We start from the raw sequence: 26,103 nt of genomic DNA on the forward strand, positions 1-26,103 counted from the left end.
AATTTACATTCCCACCAGCAGTGTAGGGTGCTCCACACCCTCTCCAGCATTTATTGTTTGTAAAGTTTTTGATGTTGGCCATTCTGACTGGTATGAGGTGATACCTCATTATAGTTTTGATTTGCATTTCTCTAATAAGTAGCAATATTGAGCATCTTTTCATGTGCCTCTTGGCCATCTGTATGTCTTTGGAGAAATGTCTGTTCAGTTCCTCTGCCCATTTTTTGATTGGGTTGTTTGTTTTTTGATATTGAGCTGCATGAGCTGTTTGTAAATTTTGTAGAGTAATCCCTTGGCCGTCAAATTATTTGCAAATATTTTCTCCCATTCTGGGAGTTGTCTTTTCATTTTGTTTATGGTTTCTTGGCTATGCAAAAGCTTTTGAGTTTAGTTAGGTCCCATTTGTTTATTTTTGCTTTTATTTCCATTACTCTAGGAGACAGATTAAAAAAGATCCTGCTGCAATTTATGACAAAGAGTGTTCTGCCTATGTTTTCCTCGAGTTTTATAGTATCTGGTCTTACACTTAGGTCTTTAATCCATTTTGCATTTATTTTTGTGTATGGTGTTAAAGAATGTTCTAATTTCATGTTTTTACATGCAGCTGACCAGTTTTCCCAGCACCATTTACCGAAGAGACTGTCTTTTCTCCATTGTATGTTCTTGCCCCCTTTGTCATAGATTAATTGACCGTAGGTGCATGGGTTTGTTTCTGGGCTTTCTATCCTGTTCCATTGTTCTATATTTCTGTTTTTGTGCCAATACTATTACTGTTTTGTTGACTATAGCTTTGCAGTATAGTCTGAAGTCAGGGAGCCTGATTCCTCCAGCTCTATTTTTCTTTCTCAAGATTGCTTTGGCTATTCGGGGTTTTTTGTATCTCCATACAAATTAAAAATTTTTTTTGTTCTAGTTCTGTGGAAATGCCATTGGTAATTTGATAGAGATTGCATTGAATCTGTAGATTGCCTTGGGTAGTATAGTCATTTTGACAATATTGATTCTTCCAATCCAAGAACATGATATATCTCTCCATCTGTTTGTCATCTTCTATTTCTTTCATCAGCATCGTACAGTTTTCGGAGTACAGGTCTTTTGCCTCCTTAGATAGGTTTATTCCTAGGTATTTTATTCTTTTTGATGCGATGGTAAATGGGATAGTTTCTTGAATTTCTCTTTCTGATCTTTTGTTGTTAGTGTATAGAAATGCAACAGATGTCTGTATATTAATTTTGTAGCCTGCAACTTTACCAAATTCATTGATTAGCTCTAGTCATTTTCTGGTAGCACCTTTAGGATTTTCTGTGTATGGTATCATGTCATCTGCAGACAGTGACAGTTTTACTTCTTTTCCAATTTGGATTCCTTTTATTTTCTTTTATTTTCTGGTTGTCGTGGCTAGGACTTCCAGAACTATGTTGAATAAAAGTGGTGAAAGTGGACATCCTTGTCTCATTCCTGATCTTAGAGGAAATGCTTTCAGCTTTTCACCGAGTACTATGTTAGCTGTAGGTTTGTCATAAATGGGCTTTATTGTGTTGAGGTATATTCCCTCTATGCCTACTTTCTGGAGAGTTTTTATCATAAATGTGTGTTGGATTTTGTCAAAAGCTTTTTCTGCATCTGTTGAGATGATCATATGGTTTTTATTCAATTTGTTGATGTGGTGTATCACATTGATTGATTTGCAGATACTGAAAAATCCTTGCATCCTTGGGATAAATCCCACTTGATCATGGCGTATACTAGACATTTACAAAAAAACTAACGTTCGGCTTTGATCCTCTCTATTGTATTGAAGGTACAAAGGAAGAAACAGAGGACATGATTTGTAATCTGCCTTGGAGATTTGATAAGGGAACTTGGAGTTAAAGTTCATGCTTGTATCTAATTTTTAATTTGTGAGTACCAAAAAGTGAATATGCTTAAACTAATTCTAGTTAACAAAATTCTATTTTTAGCTTGCCATTTTCTGTTTCTATTTTAGCTTTGAAGAAAATTCAAAACAGAAGTCTAGGGTTTAAATCAGTTTTTCAAAACTTTGGTCACTTACTCTTGTATATTTAATACTGTATGAAATTATACTAGATTAGATATTCCTAAGTAGAATTTGAATCCTATAGCAAAAAAAAAATTTAACCTTACTAAAACTATGGATGTACTTAGTGTATTTTGTGTCATTTTTTAGGGTTTTATTTACTAAATTGTATCCATAGTTGTTTATCATGCCATCTCTAGTGATCTGATTATTGAATGTACCATTCTTACAGACTATGAACTTGATGTCCATATCAAGTTATAAATCAAAGCTCACTGTATTCCAACCATATTGGCCTCCTTGTGTTGCTTAATCATGTAAACACGCTCCTGTTTCAGAGCTTTTGTACATGCTGTTCCTCTGACTGGTCTGCTCCACACAGATATTCATTTGGCTTACTTTGTCTTTTGTTTTATTTCTTTATTCAAATATCACTTCGAAAGACAACTTTCTTGATCACGCTATGTGAAACAATACAGACAGACAGATACCAGGCATAGGTGTGTGTGTATATGATTGAATTCTCCCGTAGTCTAACTTATTTTTCTTTATGATACTGATTATCACCTGACATTTATTATTTTCTCTTGCCCTACTTGTATTAGTTTCTTGTTATTGCTATAACAAATTACCACAGGCTTAGTGGCTTAAATAATAGAACTTACTATTTTACACTTCTGTAGGTCAGAAATCTTATGAGTTTCACTGGGCTAAAAGCAGTGTCGGCAGGGATGTGTTCCTTTTTGGAGACTGAAGGAAAATTGACTTCCTTGCCTTTTTCAGATTTTAGGGGCCTCCCAATTCCTTGGCCTGTGGCCCGCGGCCCACTTCTCCATGTTTAAAGCCAACAAAATTGTATCTTTGACTGTTCATTTGTAGTCACATCTTCATCAGGCTCTTTCTTCTTCCCTTTTCTACTTTTCAAGGCCCCTGTGATTACATTGGGCCTATCTAGATAATCCTATTTAAAGGTCATTAACAAAGTCCCTTTTGCCATATAAGGTAACATATTCACAGGTTCCTGGGCTTAGGACATAGATGTCTTTGGGGCCTATTATTCTGCCAAGCATACCACTGGAATGTTAATGCTTTGATTTTTTTGTTGTTGTTGTTCGCTCCTGTGTGTCAGGCCCTGTTCTAAGCACTAGTTAAAATAAATGTTCAGTAAATACAATACTTCATAGAATCTGAAATTAACGGTTTTCCATATTTTAACATCTGAAATTATGATGTATCTTAAAATTGCTATTGGACTGACTAAAGTTCGGTTCTTTCAGATATTTGAGTTTACTTCTGCTAGTCACCTTGGAGTGCCATCTAACTTGAAGTTAAATTTCCTGCTTGAGCTTTTTTAAACCACACAGGTAGTATGAATTCATATCTGCAGACCACAAGGTATGCCTGTGGTTCAACTCTCAGGGGATACTTTTTCTCCTTATACCCAGGGGTAATATTGAAACACAGTCATCTTTATTTTCCGTATCTGCAGGGTGGTTTATTTGCCATTTTTCTTTAACATGAGAGAAGCCATTTGTTGTCCTAGCTTTGAGGGTCCTTCTTAGACTGCTCATCTCAGGCTTTTTTCTTGCTTGAGGTTTCATAAAATAATATATCTTATAGTTGTTAGCTTTCATTTGGTGTCCCAACTTTATTTGAGGGTTCTTCTTATACTGACCCATTGCAGGCCAGTTTCTTTTTTGGTAGTATATAAAATAGTGTATTTTTACAATTGTTTATTAGATTTCAGTGAAATAGGGTGTTTCCTGAAGGAATGAATTGACTACCTGTTTTGGTTGTGATCTATGCCTTCATTAGTTTAGTCAAGAGGAAATGGATGTAGTAAGTCTTCAACTTAAAATGATAAATGACTGGAAAAGTGATTTTAGTTTTAAGCTGTCTGATTTTGTGACTTTATTGAAGCCCATAGAAGGTTTTTCTTTCCAGGTGGGGTGGAATAGCTGGCTGCAGATCAGCATTCTTACCTAGAACAACTAGAATAGCCAGATCAAGTACAGTTGTCATCTGAAAGGCAGCAGAGAAGTAAGGAGAACTACCAGGGGTATGACTCTGGAAAGGGAAGAACCTTAGGAAGCAGTTAGCTTTTTTTTTTTAATTTATTTTATTTATTTATTTATCTATCTATTTATTTATGGCTGCATTGGGTCTTCATTGCTGAGCGCGGGCCTTCTCTAGCTGCAGCGAGCAGGGGCCACTCTTCGTTGCAGTGCGCAGACTTCTCATTGCGGTAGCCTCTCTCGTTGCAGAGCCGCAGGCTTTTGGTGCTCGGCCTGCAGTAGATGTGGCGTGTGGGCTTCAGTAGTTGTGGCATGCGGACTCTAGAGCACAGGCTCAGTGGTTGTGACGCACGGGCTTAGTTGCTCCACAGCATGTGGGATCTTGCCGGACCAGGGCTCAAACCCCTGTCTCCTGCATTGGCAGGCGGATTCTTAACTGCTGCGCCACCAGGGAAGCCTGACAGTTAGCTTTTGTAGTTGCTTTTTACCCTGGGGACTATGCTAATTATGGATACAGGGCAAACCTCACTGAACAACTGGCGGCAGTGTAGGGACAAGAAATCAGAGCTGTTGGCAGATATGTGGGATGCCTCAAGCATATAACCTGTGCTCTCTTAGGACTTTTGCCAAATACTGGGTTTTCCTAGGCAGGAGACTAAAAACATAAGTAAAAAACAAAGTGGAGTTTTTAGCAGTCTTAGAAGGCAAACATGAATTTGGGGATCCCTGGTGGAGTGGACCCACAGAATATACAACAGGCTCTTAGTTGAAAACTGTAGATGGTTAAGGCAGACAGATAGACTAAACCTTACCAAAGCTGAAAAACCAGCCTTGCCTCAGCAGAGTTGTTAATTAAAATGTTAAACCACTGTAGTATCTCTCCAGCAGAAGGACCTTCTTAATGGTAAGATAATGTCTGAAGCCTCTAATGTGTTTTTTTTTAACGCTTTTCTTTCTTTTTTTAAATTTATTTATTTTATTCTTTTATTTTTGGCTGCATTGGGTCTTCGTTGCTGTGCCCGGGCTTTCTCTAGTTGCGGAGAGCGGGAGCTACTCTTCGTTGTAGTGCGCGGGCTTCTCATTGTGGTGGCTTCTCTTGTTGTGGAGCATGGGCTCTAGAGCGCAGCCTCAGTAATTGTGGCACACGGGCTCAGTAGTTGTGGCTCACGGGCTCTAGAGCGCAGCCTCAGTAGTTGTGGCACACGGGCTTAGTTGCTCCATTGCATGTGGGATCTTCCCAGACCAGGGCTCGAACCCATGTCCCCTGCATTGGCAAGTGGATTCTTAACCAGTGTGCCATCAGGGAAGCCCACCTCTAATGTTTTAAATATACTATCTACCATGGAATCAAAAATACTGTGCTACCAAAAGACAGGGCCACATAATAAAAAACCAGAAGAAGATAAACCAATAACAGAAATGGAGTCATAAGTGATCTTGATCAAATTATCAGGCAGGAACTTTAAAGTAATTATAATTAATATGCTTAAGAAAATAGTTGAAAAGATAGAGAATTTCAACTGAGAATTAGAATCTATAAAATAATCATATGGAGAATAAGAAGTGAAAAATACAGTTTCTACAACTAAGAGTTCCTTAGGTTGGTTTATCAGCAGATAAGACACAGCAGAAGATAGGATAAACTCAAAGGCAAGTCAATGAAAAATATCCAACTAAAACATTGAAAATATAATGGAAAATAATACAGAAAAGACTGTTACATATGTGGGACTTTGTGAAGAGGTGTGTTTACATCTTTTTGTAGTTCCCCAAAAGAGAGTAGGGTGAAAACTATTTGAAAATGTAATAGCTAGAATTTTCCAAAACTGATAAAAGACGTCAGTCGAAGATTGAAGTTTTGTAGTTCCTAAGCAGGATAATTAAAAAGAAAACAGTGGCATATTGCAATAAGGCTGCTGAAAACTAAAGGTAGAATCAAAGGGAAGACGGCTGAGTTTTAACCAGGAGTAGTGTAAGCTAGATGACAGTGGAATGGCATCTGAAAACACTAACTTTAAAAGTTCTCAACTTAGAAATACATTTTTAATGAAAATATACTACAAAAATGAAACCAAAATAAAGACGTCAGACCACACCTGAGAGAATACCAACCAACAGACTTGCACTAAAAGAAATACTAAAGGGAGTTCTTTAAGCAGAAGGAAGATGATCTCAGATAGAAATAAGGAAATATAGGAAATAATTATGAACAGAGGAAGGGTAACTATTTGAGTACAGATAGACTACTGAAAAAATAAGATTAAAATATGTGTAGAATAAAATCATGATAACCATGTGAAAGATGGGATTAGTAAATGAAGCTTTGAGATTCTGACGTGATCAGGAAAGTACTGAAAGTAAAACGTAAAGCAGATTGATTTTTCAGGTTTGCATGGTGCATTCTCTAAGAACCACTAAAAATTAATAAAATATTAGCAAATTAAGAGTGGAAATAGAATAATACAAAAGAAGGCAATCAAGAAGAGTAAGACAAAAAGGTAGATAAAATAGAAGACATGGTAAAATGGTAGCAACAAATATATCATCAATTATATTAACTATATATGAACTAAATATTATAAAGACAAAGATCAACAGACTAGATTAAAATAAAAACAAAACTCTTAGGCTGCTTATAAGAAAATCTCCTTAAATATGAAATCACAGAAGTTGAAAATATAAGGATGGATGGGATTCTAGGAAGAGGGCAACAGCATAGATTTTAATCTTCCTAGATATCCTTATAAAAACAAATAGAACGAAAAGATCTAATCCAAAAATTAAGGGCAGTATCTACAGACATTTAGGGTGATGTGGTATCTCCCACAAACACCAAGATAGCTGCTGAGATAAACAACTGAAAGCTACAAGACCTGTGCGGTATTGGTAACTATTACAAGAGGAAGAAGAGGGTAACAGGATATATGATTGACCCAAGAACTCCAAAATAGTAAGTTACCTCAGCAACCTATCTCACCTGAGAGTAGCAGCTATGGTGGCCATCTTTTAAGATGACCCCCAATAATTCCTTCTTCCTGGTACTCAACAACATAGTTCCCTCCCACATTTTATTAGGGTTGCTCTTTGTGACCAGTAGAATATGGCAGAAGTGATGGTATACCACTTCTGAGATTGGGTTATGGAAGCTTCCATTTTGGGCTCTCTCAGATCACTTCCTCTGGTGGAAGCCAGCTGTTATGTTGTGAGAATTCAGACAGCCCATTGGTCTTCCCCGAGTTGAGCCTTTAGATGAGACTGTAGGTCTGGTCAACAGCTTGACTGAAACCTCAAGAAAGATCATGAGCCAGAACTACCCAGCTAAGCTGCTTCCAAATTGCTGATCCACAGAAACTGAGGTAATTTTTGTTTTAAACTGCTAGTTTTGTGGTGACTTGTTATGTAATAATAGTTAACTAATACAGCAGCTGAAGCCAGAAATGGGTATGCACCCCAGTTTGGATGAGTATACGCAGTTTGCAGTAAGGTCTGAAGAGATTAGAGCCCTATGAACTCTCAAAATTAGTCAGCTAAAGTTCCATTCCAGGACAAAGTCCCATATTGAGAATAAACTACTAGGAATGCAGTCCAAATTGAGTAGGACAGGAACAGTAAAGACAAAGGAAAAAAGGGTCCAGTTAAAAATAGGGCAGGGGAATAGAGCCAGGAGATACCAAAAGGAAGTTTCTATAGCGTCATTTTTTAAATTAATTTTTGAGGCAAAATTTACTTAAAGCAATATGTACCATATAAAGCCACCACTGTAATCAAGATATAGAACCTTTTCATTACCCCCCACCAAAAGTCCCTGTGGGCTCCATCAGAGTCACAATTACTACTACAACCCTCAACCTTGGCCTCAAACTACTGATCTGCTTTCTATCAGATTAGATTTTAGCTGCCGTAGTTTTGAATGCTTCTCCAAAAAGCAACAACAACAAAACTGAGTTATGTGGAGCTCTGTGGCTGTGATCTAGCAAACCTAATTGAAGTTATACCCTCTAAAGGGTCAAGAAAATTTTATAAAAACAAGCAAAAGAAAAACATTGATGTGAAATCCATACAAAATTAGAAGAAAAAGAAAAAATAAGGAACCAGGATAACACCCTTACAAGGAAAACATCCCAGAAAGACATCCATGAGTCAAGAAAAGGTAAGCCAAGAATTTTAAGTCTAGCCAAACTGGCCTTCAGTATAAAGGCTGGAGACAAGCTGTCATTAACTTGTAAGAACTAGGGGAGGAATTGTTCTCATGAACCCTTCTTGGGAAATCTTGTACAGAACTAGTTTCAGACCATCAAGGTGACTGTAGGCAATTTGACATAGAGTAGTGATAAACATTAAAAATATCTCTGCATCTAGAACTGGGACTAGAGGGAGGTACATAAAGGAGAAAGTGTAGTATGTAATGGTTTTATGGTCTGACACTGTAGATATAACTGTAAGACATGGCAGAAATACACAAAGAAATTTTAAAGTATTTTCTGTAGTCATAATGACAACTGGTGAAAATGTCATATGTAATGTGGGGTAAAGCAAAGAAGTACTTGTAGCATTCTAATTTAGGCATCCCTGGTGTCTTTGAGAACTAGGATTTTCTGATTGTGGGGGAAAGGAGAAAGAGAAATAATTGCCTTGTCAAAAACAGACTTATCCTTTAGTCCTGAATTTGAACAGAAAGTGTTTGCATGAACTCATGAGGTATCTTGTAAGTGTATTAATGTGTATGTCTAAATTTTGTAGCTTGGTCTAGAAATAGTGATCAATCCAGTTTTAGAAAGCTTTTCTAGTGCCTAAATTGTGGTCTTAAAATAACCATTTCCACCTAAAAGAAACTAGGCTTCCTTGGAGATAAGACTACAGGCTGGGGGGGGCGGTCGGGGGTCGGAAGCTGGGGCCAATTGAGAGTAGCATCTACATACTCTACCGAATGTAAAATAGATAGCTAGTGGAAAGCAGCAGCATAGCACAGGGAAATCAGCTCGGTGCTTTGCGATGACCTAGAGAGGTGGGATGGGGAGGGTGGGAGGGAGGGGATATGGGGATATATGTATGCATATGGCTGATTCACTTTGAAACTAATACAGTATTGTAATACTAACACAGTATTGTAAAGCAATTACACTCCAATAAAGATCTATTAAAAAAATAAAGACACCGGGTGGGGGCAGAAAATGTACAAGATGAACTGAGAACAAAAATCTTGTCTTGCACATAACAAGGAAGCCCACAAAGATTGCTAAATTCTTGTCAGAAAGATTTGAGAATCAGCTGGAATATCCCATTGGCCAAAGATGAGGCGATTTGAACATCAATAAGGAAAATATCTAGTGTGGATTGAAACACCTCAAATACGTGAACTCCTAGTTACATAGAAACTCATCAGTCAACTACATAGAATGTTTGAGAACTATGTTTTTTAAACTGCTAAAGAAAGCATTTCATCTATATTTGTTATATGAGCTATACCACTGAGTCACCAAGTAATTGATGAGCTCAGGTTTCTCTTTATGGAATTATTCCAGCAAATAAGTAAAAAAGGAATGAAAGAACTAGAATACCAACATTTTCCAATTCCCAGTGAATTAATCTAGGCATTGAGCATCTATGGCTGCTGTAGGAAAAGACAACTAAATAATTAGGTGCTTACTGATGAAAATAGACCTATAGACAGTTTTACCCAAAAAATGAACCTGGATTTGAGTAAACATTTAGAGCAAGGGTCAGCAGTTTTGTTCTATAAAGGGACAGATAGTAAATAGTTTAACCTTTGGCCGCCAGATGGTCTGTCGCAATTCAACTCTGCTGTTATAGCGTGAAACCAGCCATGGCGAATACATAAACGAATAGGCATAGTTGTGTTCCAGTAAAACTTTATTGTTAAAAACAGGCATCAAACCAAGGGTTTTCAGCCTTTACTCCAGATCCAACTACTGATTTACTGGAAATATAAATGACAGAAAAAACTAAAGTACACTTTGGGAATGCAGGTATCAAAATCGAGACCATGGGAAACTCTATAGGACAAATGGTGGGGCTTCTTCAACAAATTATAAGGAAAAATATTGGGAATTTAGTTTTTGAAACACAAAACTATATCATATACTTAGGCAGACAGGTGAGAAGATTGAAGAAAATTAAGGTAAATATAACTCATGGGAGGGAGTGAAGAGGTTGTGACTGGGAGGGAGGACATGAACTACTGAGGTAGTTGACAGTCCTATCTCTTGTCATGGCTGATTACAAGGATGTGTACCTTATAATTGGCTAAACCATACATTTATCTATAAATTTTCTGCATTTGACATTAAAAGTTTTAAAAGGTGAAATGATTGAAAAAGTCACCAAGCAAATGGTAATCAAAAAAACCAAAGGTACACTTTTGATACAAAATGCATTACTAGAGATACAAAGACATTTCATAAGATTTAAGGATCCTTAATCTGTATGTACCCAATAATATATCTTCAAAAATACAAAGCAAAAGTTGATAAATTAAAAGAATTATACAAATCCACAGTCACAGCAAGAAACTTTGAAGAAGTATATGCAAACAGCTATAAACGTGGCTATGAAAAATATGGCTTAGTATTTGAAAGACTTTTCTTTGTAATAAGAGGTCATCTATTTACCCAGAAACTTGCCATATTTATTGGAAATATGTTTAAATCTTTCATTTTAATTGGGAGTATCATTTTACCTAGTCTTTAAGTTAAATTAAATTTACAAGATAGCTATCTTCTCACCAGATGATCTGAGTCTTGAATTTTTTTTCCTGATATTAAAAGTGACACTTAACTTCAAATATTAATCATTGGACTTTTCCTACTGCTGGAAGCAATAACTCAGTGATTAGAATAGGTGTAATCCCCATTTGTAAATAGGAAGTGTTCAGTGAGTTTCCAAACTGACTTTTAATTACTATTTGTGTGTGATTTAGATTTTGCTGGCAGAGGTTAACCTTTCTTCCTTTTTTAAACAGGGGTTCTGAAGGAAAATTAAATGACTGTCAGATAAGATTCATAAATGAAATCTTCAAGATCGAGAAACCTGGAGCCCATCCTCTTTCATTGGCAGATGGAAAGTTTTTAAGTATGGATTTTTCTTACGGGCTGAGACTGCATTTATTGTTCATGATTGCCATTTTAACTGGCCAGGGAATAACTTTTGAGAAAGTATAAAATTGTAGACCATACAAATTTATTTTCAAGACAACCATTTTGATGTAAGATCTATTTTGGTTTAATGGATTTTTCTCAAATGATAAGATTTGTCTTCAAAAAATATTTTCTCATCTTGGCATTTTATTGCCATTTTCTTGCTGTTTCCTTTATTATAGAGTCTGTCCAGATTAAAAACCCACTTTGGTAATGTTGTGGCCATTTAAGATTAATTTTGAATAGTGAGACTTATTTTTATACTAGTAGAGCCTAAGAATAATAATGCTGGTTGAGCCCTGAATTTCTGGGAGGTAGTGAATGAGGTTTATGTCATCGTTAGGATGTTAGAGTGTAGCCTTATCTCTTCCTTGCATATATTTTACTTAATATCATGTAGCTAGTTGGTAACAGAGGCAGACTAGATTCTAAGTCTTTTCATTCATGGTTCAGTCACTATCTTTGCAAATAGGTTACAGTGTCTCATACTCTGTCAATTCTGATTTTTTTTCTGGAGAACAATTCATTGACTTTATGCTGTGTGTCAATGTCTAGTATATTCTGGGAAAAGAAATATTCAAGATTAAATAGTTCTGCCTAACCTCTTCTTACCACAGTTGTGCAAGATTAGAACAAGACAAGACCTTTAACAGATCAATAAATAAGATTTCCATGTTACTGGTCTAAGCCATACTCATTTTTTGAGGCTGTGATGCTAATACATCTACGTGAATTAAGAACCTTAAGGCATACTGTGTATGACTGTTTCTGTGGTTTATGACTGTTTCTATGGTTTATGACTGTATGGTTATATTCTAGGAATAAAGGTAAACTTGATAAGTAAACTTATTTAATGTGACTTACTTGCTCTCAGTAAAACACAATAGAAAAAGAAGATTGACCAGGTTTTTCTTGTGTTTTCTCTCTCAGTGTATCTGCATATATATGTTGTTCTCTCCTCTGTCTAATGCTAATCATGTTATAGCTACAGCTTTGAACTTCTGTGTAAAGAAACCATTTCACAGCCAGATTGCCATTGACCAGATCATTCTCCAAACCAAAAATCTAAACATACCTTTGGTATTTTAGGTCTGTGAAATTTCCATTACTTATATGTTGTCACAGCTACCTTAGTGGAAGTGAAACAAAATTGTAACCTTCCATTCATTAGCAAGAATAGGCAGTGTGATCAGTCAGAAAGTTAGTACTGAAATCAGTGGCAATTTTCTTTCCCCGTCTCTTATTTGTCAGGTACTTCTTCCCTGTTTCTCTTAATGAACAATCAGCTCTGATACGGTAAATTCCTCGCGAATTTATTGTGTGCATTTGTAAGAAATTCAGAGTATAGAACTATATAAATTATAGAACTCCCAAGAGGTAATCACTCTAACAATATATGTCATTCTAGACATCTTTCTGTATCTATCTAATTCATCTTTGTGTATCTATACAGTTAATTTTGTGTAAAAAATTTATTCTGCAATTTCCTTTTTGAATTTAATATATTTGGCTACCTCTGTATTATAGTTCTTATAAACTTACCTCATTTTACACAAAATCTGTCCAGCTGTTACTCTTTTGACATTTAAATTTTACTTTTGGTATTAGTGAGCATTACTATAAGATTTCTGTGTATATATGTATATTTTATAATTTCAAGTGAATATTTTGGCAGAAGGTGTTTGGGTTTAGATGGGGGAGGCTGGTGGGTTGGGGGAGGTGGGGGGCAATAAGCGGAACCTGTTAGTTGCCAGAGTTCTGAACCAATTGACAAGTAAGATAAAAATAAATAAATAAACTGTTAGATACTGTTACTAATGAAGAGTATATTGGGGGCATAGCAAAACCAAAATGGGTTTGCTAACTTCTAATAGCCGTACCCCTCCTAGTTCAGTCCACAAGGAAAGGTTTGGATCTGCAGAATAGGTGTTACATAATAGTTTCGTTTATTACGTAGTTAAATCCAAACAACTTTGTTCAAGTATTGTATTTTGCTTGAAATTTTAATATATCTTACGGTGCCCTGTGAGTTCACTGCATTGCCCCTAGGCATCTCGATGCACATTTGGGGAACTTTAAAGTACTATACTGGATTATTTCTTATGGTTCTTTTCTCTTTGTTAAAAAAGCTGCGTGTTATTCTCATGGGTTTTTCTTTATAAGATTCATAGAGATAAAAATGATTTTAAGACTAGGCTTGCTATAATTTTGTTCTTAATAGGGAAAAATGACCCTGAATGTGACTTTTGTGGTGGAGACCCAAATAAGAAATGCCGTTCTTGCTCCTGTCATATATGTGGTGGAAAACAGGAACCCAACATGCAAGTTCTATGTGATGAATGTAACATGGCCTATCATATTTACTGCCTGAATCCTCCTTTGGATAAGATCCCTGAAGAGGAATACTGGTATGATTATCAGGGGATTTTTGTTGCTACTGTGTTAAGAATTGAATGTGAAATGTGTCTTTGAAACACCAAAAGTAGATTTCTAAAGATACATAGTGTATATATTTTTTTGATAGGTAAGAGGTAGATTTATTGAGAGAGATACACATTCTGTAGGCAGAATGCGGTCCATCTCAGAAGGCGAGAGCGGCCTACATAGTGTATATTAAAGGGCTTAAAATTGTATAACTAATGGTTATTTGGCATTGATCCCTTTATTCAGTTATAACAACAGCTTCTGACCCAGTCTCTCGCTCCATTTTTTAATCCCTCCAGTCCCTTCTCCAATATGAGTCCTGTGTTCTTTCAAAAATGCAAATTTGATAGTTACTCCTTTGCTTCAGAGGCTTTATGTTACTGTACAGGGCCCTGCACAGTGTTTTTTAGTTGATTTCTCCCACTGTATCCCTTACCACTTTCCTCTTTTATTTCCCCAAATACTCTATACCCTAGCCAGATTGAATATCTTTCAGCTTCTTAAATAAGTCATGTTCCCTATCTTCTCTGGGTTTACACTTGATGCATTTTCTTCTTGGAAACATTTTCCTCTTTGCGTAACTTCAGGATGATACTCATCCTTCAGGTTTTCACTTAAGTATGACTTCAACTGGGAAGCCTTTGTAGATGGTTCCCTCTACCCCTCAGTTATTTTAGATGTGCCTATTGAATGTTTTATAATGGTACTTAACAGTTAAGTGCTTCGTACATGCAAGACACTAATAAAGTGCTTTGTATGGATTATCATACATAATCATATGAGGTTAATAGTAGAACCAGGCACCAAGGTCAAATATACTTGCCAAAATCTATACTTCTACTGAGTAGTGTTAGCTACAAAGAGAAAGGATTAGAAAAGAGACTGGGGGGAAATGTTCCCAGTTAAAGTTATAATACGCTTCTTAAGATGTCATATTAGGAAGTTTTTTCTTTTTAGACTACGGTTCATGTTGTTAGCATGGAGGATTAAGTTAAAGAGATGACAGACTGTACTCAGAAATACTAACATGACCATTACGTAGCTGATACCATTGTGAAGAATAGATTGTTCTCCGTTCCTTTGGTCTCTCCCCACCTGTTGGGAAGGTTGTTGTATTACAGCAGAGGCTGTGTAGGGGTGGGGGAAGAAGAAAAAGGATACAACTTCTTCCTTTAACCCTCTGCCGCTACTTTGCATGGTCACACCCTGTATTTTACCATCACCAGTAATTATATTTCCTCTGAAGTCTCATGTGCTTCTTCCTCTTTGTTTCTGTGGATGATGTGTTGCTTCACTAAACGCGAACCTTTCTTCCTGCTCTCACAGTTTCGTATCCTTTTGCATTTTGAGGAACTTCACTCTTGCAGTTAATTCCTCTCCTGAATTGCCATTACTGGGTTATTCTCATTAGTATCCTAGAATCTCTTTGTTTTCACAACACATGCACATACACACTCTTTCCTAGGTCCCATTTCTCCCACCTTTGTATTGTGGGAGAAAGCTGCCCACTTCCTTGCTTCTCAGAGCTGTCACCACTGATTATTTCCATTTGCTCTCCTCCTGTCCATACCCCAGCACTCCAGTCTGACCTTCCCTCTCACTACTCAACTATATCTGCTTATATTAGGCTTACACATTTTATGTTGCCAAACCCAAGGGTCACTTCTGAGTCCTCTCCTTACTGTCCTGCTTACCTGCTAACTCTGTTTTTGTAGTTGGTATGATATCATCTAATCTCACTTTCTTCCAGCTTCACCGGCCTTTCCTTGGTCTCTTGTTGGTTTTCTCTCATCTACCACATTTCAGAGTTTCCCAAAGCACTACCCATGTTTTCTCTCTTCATCCTTGCTCCCTAGATGACCTCATGTAATCATGAGACTTTAAATACCAAGCAAACAGCTTGGAATTTATATTTTCAGATCTAGTCTTCCCTGAGCTTTATATTCCCTATATTCAACTGCTTGCTTCACTAGTATCACAAAACTAGTGAGTCCAAATAGAGATCTTGATTTCCACAAACGTGTCCCCTAAAATCCCACTCCTCACCTAATTTTCAGTAGGTAATACGATCATCTCATCCACTTGTTGAGGGCCAAAAAGCTAAACACAATTTTGATTCTCTCTTCTCCCCACTCACATCCAATAACACATGAGCAAATCTTACAGTTCTCCATAATGTTTCTCTACTCTCACCACCCAGTTCAAACCACTATCTCTACCTTGAACTGTATAGTAAATGACTAACTAGTCTTGCTTTCACATTGTCTACCAGCTATCCTTCGTGCCACAGCAGCAGAATGATCTAAGTCCTGAATCAGGTTACTCACCTGTTTAAAACCCGCTAATGTCTTCCTGTTGCGTTTAGGATAAAATCTCAACCCTTGCCATCTATGACCTGCCCCCGACTACTTTTATGTTCTTCAGAACGTACCATTCCTTACTATGCCTCAGGACGTTTACATTTAACGCCTCTTTGCCTGGAATGTCTTACCTGGCTTCTTGATAGGAATCTCAGCTGGAATGCCTCCTCAGAAGCTTTAACTATTGTATCTAAAGACACATAACATTTCTAATCACTATTACCACCCACATAACCCTGATGTATTTCCTTTATAGCATTTACCACTTTCTGAAATTGTTTCATTGTATGTACTAGTTTTCCTTAACTGTTTACAAATATTTTGATCACAAACATTTATCCCTACCCAGTGCCAAAATAGTGCCTGGGTTCTTAACAAACCTGATGAAAAGATGGATCCCAGGGATGACTATAACTAGAAGACTGTCTTAGATTACTCTGTGGAGTATTTCTACATTCATGTCGAGGTCCTTCACTTTACCTGGAATTCCTTAACCTTAAATCTTCTTTTCCACTTCTCCAAATCATGTTGTCTGATAATTTAACCTCTGAACTCATTTTCTCATCAGAGATAATATCTGCTTTCACCGTAAGATCTTTGATAAAATTGTAGTTATAGGGTTAGCACATCAGGTAAAATACAATCTTTCTTACAACAAATTAATTTTTGGAAGCCTTCCTGATTTCCAAATTAGTAGGGATTTTACTTGATAGTATTTATTGCCGTATCATACATAATTTTACCTTGAATTTGTTTCTGTATCTCACTGCCCTACTAATTTTCTCAGGGACCAAATTGTTTACATGTCTCATAATTAGGCAGTCAAAATTAACTAGTGGGTACAGGTGTCATTTTCTTTACTCTGTAGGCCACGTGGCATAGATCATTATAAAATGGGAAGCATAGAAAAAGAAATCTAAGACTAATAGGGGAGTGGCCAGTTGATCTTTGGATATACTCAAAGTTTCCATTTCTTGGTGACTCAAGAATAGTCCCATCTCATTCTATAGACATACTTATGCTTTGCTTTTTAGAAATGATGTAAGGCAGATTATAATGGTGTACAAGTTACAGTAGAATGACCAACTACAGATAGACTAAAGGACAAACAAGTATAGAGAATTGAAATTGAGCTAGAGATAAAGCTAATATAAGCAAGCATCCTTGAATCCAGTGTACTTGTTATAATAAACTATACTTTTTGGGGGGGGACATTTTATTTGCAGCAATATTCTCTAATTAGAAAAATCACAAAATATCTACAGAAAGCTTTCTGGAGGTAATATGTGATTTTAGCAAGGTGACAGGACACCCGTTCAGCACCCGTTCAGCACGCAGATATCAATCACATTTCATTATGCCTGCAATTAGACTATATACATTTTTGAATCTGAGAGTTCTAATAACCAATTTAGATGGGGAGATGTATCAGTTGCATGGATCATTGTTCAGTCTAGAATCATCTATTCTTACCACTTTTGCTTTAATGATAAAAACTTTAAATGAATAATTTCCACTTATCTTAGTGATAAGATCAGAGTTTATGGTGCCATTTAAATTGGACAGCCTTGTTTGGCTTTTGCACTGCATTTGAGAATTTGATAATAAAATATTTTAAGTTCTCTAAAAGAATGACAAGTTTTTTTCGGTGAGCTTAATCATGTAAATATTTTGAAAAGCTTAATACTGAAATGCTAACTGAAACTCTGTAATATACACCAAGTATTACATCTTAAAACTTGTTCTAACCTAGAAAGGCCATCTGTTATTGGCTTTAATATAATATTATCAAAATTCCTTTTCTTCTTTTTTTTTAAGGTATTGTCCTTCCTGTAAAACTGATTCTAGTGAAGTTGTAAAGGCTGGTGAAAGACTCAAGATGAGTAAAAAGAAAGCAAAGATGCCATCAGCTAGTACTGAAAGCCGAAGAGACTGGGGCAGGGTAAAGAAGGAAGTTTCTTTTTCTTCCTAGTTATAAGGTTTATAACTGTGACGCAAGTTACAGTGTTTCAGTTCCAATAGTAGTAACGGTATAAATGATGTTACGAATCTGAAATATTAACAAATAACCATATTGATTAATCATATAAATTGTTAAATATTAATCATATAAATTGTTTTTATTTTATCCACATTTTATGGGAATTAAGGGCTTTCTTTAAGATTTAACATAACTGATTTCTCAGTTTGTTCGGTACCTTGTAGGGAATGGCCTGTGTTGGTCGCACTAGAGAATGTACTATTGTTCCTTCTAATCATTATGGACCTATTCCTGGAATTCCTGTTGGATCGACTTGGAGATTTAGAGTTCAGGTATGTTTTAAATTGGCTTAGTTGAAAGGGTAAAATTGGGTATAGTTCAAATTGTAGCAGTGTTGATTGATTCTAAATGGACCAACCTAGGTAGTATCACATGGCATTCAGTTGTTAGAATGAAAGATTTCCTGTAGGATGGGTAGACTCTTGCTCATAGCTTAGCAGACAGAGGAGCACACATCATGGAATTAGGCTTCCTCTAAGCCTTTGAATCACTTCGTTTTACTATTCTGTTATAGTTATGGTAGTTAAAGTTATTAAGTGTTCTGAAGAACTTTTCTTGCCAAGAATTTAATATTTGAAATAGATCTTTAAGTCACGCAGTAAGTTCTCATTTAATGTCATTGATCTGCAAGGAAGCTCACTTAGGGTGTTTTCTTTGGGGATTATCCTCTTGAATGAATGTTAAGATATTGGTTAGAGGAAATGTCAGATAATCCAAGGATTAAATTACTTCTCTTTTCCTCTTGAAGAAAACTCTTGTACTTTTCTAATTTCTTCTTTAGAAAGGTAATTTTTTCGTTATGGAAAATTAGACCATTGCTTAGACCATTGATAAAAATTTTAAGATTAAAATAATGTAATACATATACATAGCATGGAAAGTTAAATACTAGAGTATGATTTATATTTTAAAAGCCTACCCTCTTTTTTCACCATTTTCTGTTTCTAAGAGGCAATCACTTTAAAGTTACTTTTTCTGAATTTACCTCCTTATTTATAAATAACATGTTTGTGTGGCTTTTGTCTTTATATTTTGGTTTTATTAATCTCTTTCAATGGAAGACAAGAATTTAGTTTAACACACTCTGTCCTCTCATCCTTGCAATGGTTATATCATAATTTTGAATAAATCAATTTTCAAGGCTTATATTATGACTTTGGATCTATAAATACAATAAAAAAAAAAACTGAGTTCAGGCATACCTCATTGCATTGTGCTTTGCTTCACTGTACTTCACAAATACTGTGTTTTTTACAAATTGAAGCTTTTTGGCAACCCTGTGTCAAGCAAGTCGATAGGCGCCATTTTTCCGACAGCATTATTTTTTAATTAAGGTGTGTACGTTTTTTAGACATAATGCTGTCATACACTTAAGACTACAGTATAGTGTAAATATGACTTTTATATGTACTGGGAAACCAGAAAATTTGTGCGACTCGCTTTATTGCAATATTTACTTTATTGTAGTGGTCTTGGAACCAAACCTGAAATATCTCTGAGGTATGCCTGTACAATAATAAATAAGATCTATTTTTTATACTATGTATTATTTATAATATTTATATATGAAATAAAAATTATAATAAAATACACTTAGTGTATTTTTAATTGCCTTGTTCTTTGTTTGCTTCTTTTTTTTGTATGCCTGTCATTCATTCCCAGATTGTAAAAGCCTCATTAATAATGGTGTAAGATGACTGAGGTCATTGGCCTAAGCATTTAGGAGGACAGATTTGCAGTTTAGGAAGTAGGGAAGATTCAGCATGATTTATTATCGGGGTTGGTGAGGTTGAGAATCAAATGGTCCTATGCTCTAAAGTACCTAAGTGTTTCCAAGGCCTAAATCCAGGTTCTGTTGCTCTTACCAGCTTCTCATCAACTTCTAATGTGCCTCTTTACCTAGCCCACTATACAGGCTTGGATTTACTCTGCTAAGAACAGTTGTGTGATAAACAAATGAATTAGAATACTTCTCTTAGGGAGTTTGAAGTACGCAAAGAAGTGACACTTAAGTTTAAGTGAGCCAGCATTGAAGATACATGGGGAAAAGTAGTAGGCCATTGAAATAGAAGAATTGCATGAATAAACTGAAAAATGGGTAGTATGTTTATCATTGAGTAGTTGGGCTCAGATGTATAGGCTCCATAATGGAGAAGCTGAAGATAAGGCTGGGAAAGTAGATAGCAGCCTGGTTGAGAGAGGGTAATATGTAATACTTAACTTGGGCTTAATATACTATTAAGACTGTTTAATACATGTTAAGCAGTTGGAAATTAAAAGCAGATATGTTCTTAAAAGGATCATTCTGTTTGTGATAGGTAGAATGAGTTTGAAGGAACAAAACTGCTGGAGGCAGTGAAAAAGGGTATGTTTTAAGTATTGATACTCAAACTAGGCTTATATCAGTGAAAGTAGAAAAAGATGGTTTTGAGAGATTTAGGCGATCAAATCAGCAATATTTGCGACCAGATGGGTTTGAAGAATACAGAAGAATGAGGCTGAAATGACTCTTGCCTTTTTGACTTGGCTAGGGAACAGTGCCATAATGAAAGATGAGAAATGAGAAAAAAAGAGATCTAGAGCACTTATAGTAAATTATTTTTTGCCCAAACTGAGCTGGAATTACCAATAGACATAGGATAATAATTATTTAATAGTTATTTTGAAACACAGTTCTAGGCCTGAGCAGTTTTAAGAGTTATCAGTTCAGTACCTGAAGGATATATAGTTGGGGAGAAGTAGTCTGTGAGCAAAACTTAGAATTCTGTGTGATATTCAGTTCTTAGTTGAAGCTTTTAGGATACAATAACATATGTGAAACCATTTTGTAAACGTAACTTAACGAACTGTTCAAAGGTATTTTGCGTCTCTCTTGATGTTATAGGTGAGCGAAGCGGGTGTCCATAGGCCCCATGTTGGTGGAATTCATGGTCGAAGTAATGATGGAGCTTACTCTCTTGTCCTGGCTGGTGGATTTGCGGATGAAGTAGTAAGTCATGATACAAACTTGTTCTTTAGAACCTGTCTTGATCATTCAGTAAAATACAGAAGCTTTGTCCAGGATAAATCCCATCTCTTTTAGCATCGTTTTTATGTTGAAGTAGTCAGTTTTTTACCAGTTAAAAAGTAAATCAATTGGCAGTCTTTAAGCTTTGTGTGTACTGATTATTGCAGTGAAAATAGTCACATTTTCTTTAGAGCTCATTTTTAATTTTGGACTCATTTACATTTTTTTTTCATTTTTTTCATCTTTTTTTTTCATGTACATTTTTAATAATTGTCGATTGACATGTAGCATTAGAAATAATACAGAGATGTCTTTGCCCTTTATTCAGGTTCAGCCAGTGGTAACATCTTGCGAAACTATAGTTTAATATCACAACCAGGATACTGACATTGATACATTCAGGACACTGAACATTTCCCTTACCACAAGGATCCCGCATGTTGCCCTTTTTTAGCCACCATACTATATCTGCTCCCCCAACCCCCCTTAACCCCAGACAACCACCAATCTGTTCTCTGTTTCTATAATTTTGTCACTTCAAAAATTTTTACAAATGAAATCGTATAGTGTATAACCTTTGGGATTGGCTTTTTTTCACTCAGCATATAATCCTCAAATTGTGGCATGTGTCAATAGTTCATTCCCTTTTATTGCTGAGTAGTGTTCCATGGATATAGGTGTACCACAGTACAACCATTCACCCATTGAAGAACATCTTGGTTATTTCCAGCAAATAATGCTGCATTAAAAATTGTGTACAGGTTTTTTTGTAAATATGAGTGTTCATTTTTCATTTCTTTGGGATAAATGCCCAGAAGTGTAATTGCTGGGTTGTATGGTAGTTGCATGATTAGTTCTTTAAGAAACTGCCAAAAAAAAAAAAAGGAAAAAAAGAAACTGCTGAAGTATTTTCCAGAGTGACTGTACCACTTCTTGTTCTTATCAGCAGTGTATGAGTGATTCAGTTTCTCTGCATCCTCACCAGCATTCAGTGTTGTTGCTTTCTTTTAGCCATTCTGATAGGTATGTAGATATAGCTCATTGTAGTTTTAGTTGACATTTCCCTAATGGCTAAGAGTGTTGGACATGATTTATTTATTTGCTATGTGTATATCCTCTTGGGTGGTGTAGCTCTTCAGGTCTTTTGCCCATTTTCTAATTGGGTTGTGGGTTTTGTTTGTTTTTACTGTTCATTGGATGTGTAGTTTGCAGGCATTTTCTCCCAGTCTGTTTCATCCGCGTGCTTTCATGGTATAATGATGAATTCAAGCATAGATAATGATATAGAATTTAACTATTTTTACATGATTATTTGCTGCTTGAAGAATAATCAGAAATGTTTTTGTTCTTACGTTTCAAACACTGTTGAACTTAGGTTGTCCCTATTATGCTCTCTCCTACCTAGTTCACACTACTTTTTCCTTTATAGCACTACCACAGTTACAACTTTAAAAGTCGACAAGGTTATAAATATGAGCATTGTGAAGTCAATCCAGATACCATTTGGAAGACTGTATCTGATCAATTTAAGAAGTATTCTGGACTGTTTTAGATGTACTTATTTATTAGAATCCTTCAAATGGAGTATACACTGAAGATGAAATTCCTTAACACCTTATTCTTTAAAATATAGACCTCAATTTTGGGTCAACAAAGTGAATTGAATGAAGGTTTTAGGACATATGGAAACACTTAAAACCATGAGATTTTAGTTATGACTTTTAATCAAAGGAAAAACTAGGTGCAAAATAATTGACCTTTATTACAAGCAAGAATTAAGTAGAGAAAACTTCATTATCTTAAGTTCAGTCTGAACTAGTTAAAATAATCTTGCATTGAAGAAGAACCACTACTGAGATAGTGTTAGAATTAATTTACATACTGATAGTTACTTTTCTCGGTTTAAGTACTGAATTAGGCAAAAACAATAGCAATATAAATTTGTAGCTACTGGTGGAGCTAGTTTTTAATATCTTCTTTGGGCGTGTTTTTTTTCACATTTAGTAGATGCTATACAACTTTTAGTATCCAAATTCTTTTCTAACTTTCTTCTTAATGATAGGTAATTGTTTTATGCCAGTATAATTTGAGTAAACCCATGGACTGTAAAATGTGGGGAACTTACAATGCTGTTACGATTTTTAAGTTTGATATTTAGCAGCAAACTTGGATATGGTGATTCACTTTGTTATAAAGCAGAAACTAACACACCACTGTAAAGCAATTATACTCCAATAAAGATGTTTTTAAAAAAAAAAAGCCTTGGATATGGCATAGATTGCTGTTGGGAAATCAGTTTTGGAGTATTTATTAAAATGGTGCCCTGTAAAGAACCTACAAATTAATATTGATAAGTTGATTTTAATAACATTGAATTAAACTAAACAATACTCCCAACCCATAAGACCTTATTTTGTAACATTCTATAAATTATTTGTATAAGAATAGCTATGTTTGGAGGTGTTGGAAGCTATAACTTTAAAATGAAATCTTTAGATCAAGTGATACAGCTTGAAGGTATATTACACACAAGATTGCATTTTAATTTTGCCTTATTTTGGTAGATAGATACCTTGAGAGAACATGTCAGCTTATAACATCCGAACCAAAAGTTCTGACTCTGAAACAAGAATTGGTGAATTATACCTGGGTTTAGGTGTTTTAATGCCAAAAATGTTCTCCTGCAGGACCGAGGTGATGAATTCACATACACTGGGAGTGGTGGTAAAAATCTTGCTGGTAATAAAAGAATTGGTGCACCATCGGCTGATCAAACATTAACAAACATGAACAGGTACTCTATATTGTTAGTTTGTAAAGACTGTTAAGAATTTGGGCTTTGTGTAAAAGTTGGATTATAGGACTATAATTTATAACTTACACTGTAGAGGAGAATCTTAAATTGTGAGTTAATATAGCTAAAATATAAATCCTATTACCTGATTAGTATATAATTACTTACAAGCTTCCTAACTTATTTCTTAGTATCATTTTTTTAAATGACATAATTCCCAGTCTTAATACATGTGCTTTGCATTTGGAAACATGTTGAAACCTTTAAAGGAAAGGAACCTATATAATTTAATGAAATTGAGGACAAGGTGGCTTATCTACTACCACATTGGTCAAAGTTATGTTCTACTAAACACAGATTTATCTTTTAAAGTGACAAACTTCTTTTTAGAGGAGACTAATGTGAAATAGGGTTATGTTTGGGAGCCACATTTATGTGCATAAGTGAAACATCAGATAACTTAATCAGAACTACACAAGGTGCTTTTAGGATTTATGATAAAATGTCTTTTATCTGTTAAAAAAGAGAATGTTTAGGTACAAAAGAGCCACCTTGTGCTGACTTTATTCTATAGAAATATTCATGATATTCCAGCTTCCATGGGAATAGAAAATTTAATAACTTCAAAATGTTTTATTTTGTAAATGCATGCTAATACCAATAATTAAGTAACCCAAACCATCAGATACCAATGACCACATTATAACCTGTCATACTGATAATTTTGTGATCATGAAGTTGAAATTTTTTGTATCCTATTATTAAGGGTATTTTGTGGAATACTGAGTAAAAGTGAGTATTTTTCGCTTTCCTGAGTCTAAATCACTCAGTTTTAAGTAGTGTGTCCTTAATTTCTGATTACCATGTGAAGTAAAGAATATACTTTATGATTTCAAGACTTTGTTGCATACCAAGTTACATAGAATCTGTTTTTATGTCTTCCTTCTATATTATTTCTGACAGTAGGATTATTTTATTGAACCAGCAGAGGAGACAGGTCAGATTTGCTGGTGAAACATTGCTGAGGTAGGAGTCCAGCCCCTACGCAGTCTTTTTCTAACAAGAAAGCAACTCTTTAGGAAGAATGATCTTAAAAGGAATTAGAAATATTTCGATGTGTATTGTCAGTGAAAATGTATCTTGAATTTGCAAAAGGGCTTTTTCATGTTGTCAAATCTGAAAATTATATTTTCCCTTTAATAATAAGATTATTTGGCTTGAATGAAACTTCCTTTGTAACTACCTGCACTTGTAATGTACATGATAGATTCTTGTCAAGCTTTTGAAGAATCTAATAAATATACCCTGTTTATCATATGTCACAATCTCAGAAAATAATTGACAAGTAGTAAAAATGTTTATATTAATAAGGAAGGTAGTGAAAATGAAATAGAAACTCAAAACAATTTAGGATTGACTTATCACGGAGACTAACATTCCTTCAGGTAATTTATACATGAAGCTGTGAGTACACCTTGTGATTGTAAAGGCCTCTTAGGCAAAGGTACCTATATGTTTTATAAACACGAAAGCTGAGGTGAAAGCTCTGACCCATAGTATACTCTTTCCTGACGTGTATATGGTCTAATTCCTTTTTTGTTTCTCTACTAAGAGGTAGTTTGATACCTGCTTTTTGCTTTTGAGAAGTTTGTTCCTGTTTCTTCTCAGCTCTTCCACTTTATGAAACTGAAGAGGGCAGCAGGTAACCTGGCCATCCTTTATCAGGGCGGTTAGAGGCAATCGATTGAGCTGTGGATAGAATAATGGAAAAGCCTTGTTGTTTTGCCTAGTTTCATCCTCTTGGACTCTTTACACAAACTTGAACAGACTGCATACTTAGGTGAAACTAGAAGTGAGTTAATAATTCCAGTTAATGGTGCAGTCATTATGATGGAAGGTACCTGTGAGCACCAAAGCATTCCACTCATTAATGTGAAGATAGTACATATCTCTTTCTTAGCTCTTTAAGAGGATGAAGTATATGTATCTCAATAGGTATTCCATAAATAATACCAGCCCTAGAATTGACGGCTACATTTTCTTCTACCTCAGAGTTTTAATTCATCTCCCATTTGAGATAAAAAAGATAACTTGGTGACCTTTAACTCTCTGACCATGTCTATTAAAAAAATGTTTTAACAAAACACTTAAGTTCATTTACTTTAACTATGATAGAAAGATTATAGTAGATTAGTCATTTAGTCTTAAGGTCTTTTGTTTGGGGTTTTTTGGTTTGTTTTTGAGCTTGCATAAAAAGAACTATACCCTGA

General features: G+C 35.4%; 1 protein-coding gene across 3 annotated transcripts in view; it reads left to right on the top strand.

Moving 5' to 3' along the window:
* The window catches only part of UHRF2 (ubiquitin like with PHD and ring finger domains 2), a 74,885-nt gene that overhangs the window by 38,809 nt on the left and 9,973 nt on the right, over positions 1-26,103 (top strand). For all 3 annotated transcript variants that reach the window (XR_003432670.1, XM_027105846.1, XM_027105847.1), the window contains exons 5-10: positions 11,033-11,142; positions 13,429-13,615; positions 17,810-17,933; positions 18,197-18,304; positions 20,917-21,021; positions 23,727-23,833. Coding sequence is in view for 2 of the 3 variants with exons in the window: in XM_027105846.1 (XP_026961647.1) it covers positions 11,033-11,142; positions 13,429-13,615; positions 17,810-17,933; positions 18,197-18,304; positions 20,917-21,021; positions 23,727-23,833 (741 nt within the window). In the remaining variant the exon portion in view is untranslated. The remainder of the gene's footprint in view (positions 1-11,032; positions 11,143-13,428; positions 13,616-17,809; positions 17,934-18,196; positions 18,305-20,916; positions 21,022-23,726; positions 23,834-26,103) is intronic.

This window comes from Aethalodelphis obliquidens, unplaced genomic scaffold (assembly GCF_003676395.1).
Source record: "Aethalodelphis obliquidens isolate GAN/ISIS:26980383/991018 unplaced genomic scaffold, ASM367639v1 scaffold7, whole genome shotgun sequence".
NCBI classification, from domain to species: domain Eukaryota; kingdom Metazoa; phylum Chordata; class Mammalia; order Artiodactyla; family Delphinidae; genus Aethalodelphis; species Aethalodelphis obliquidens.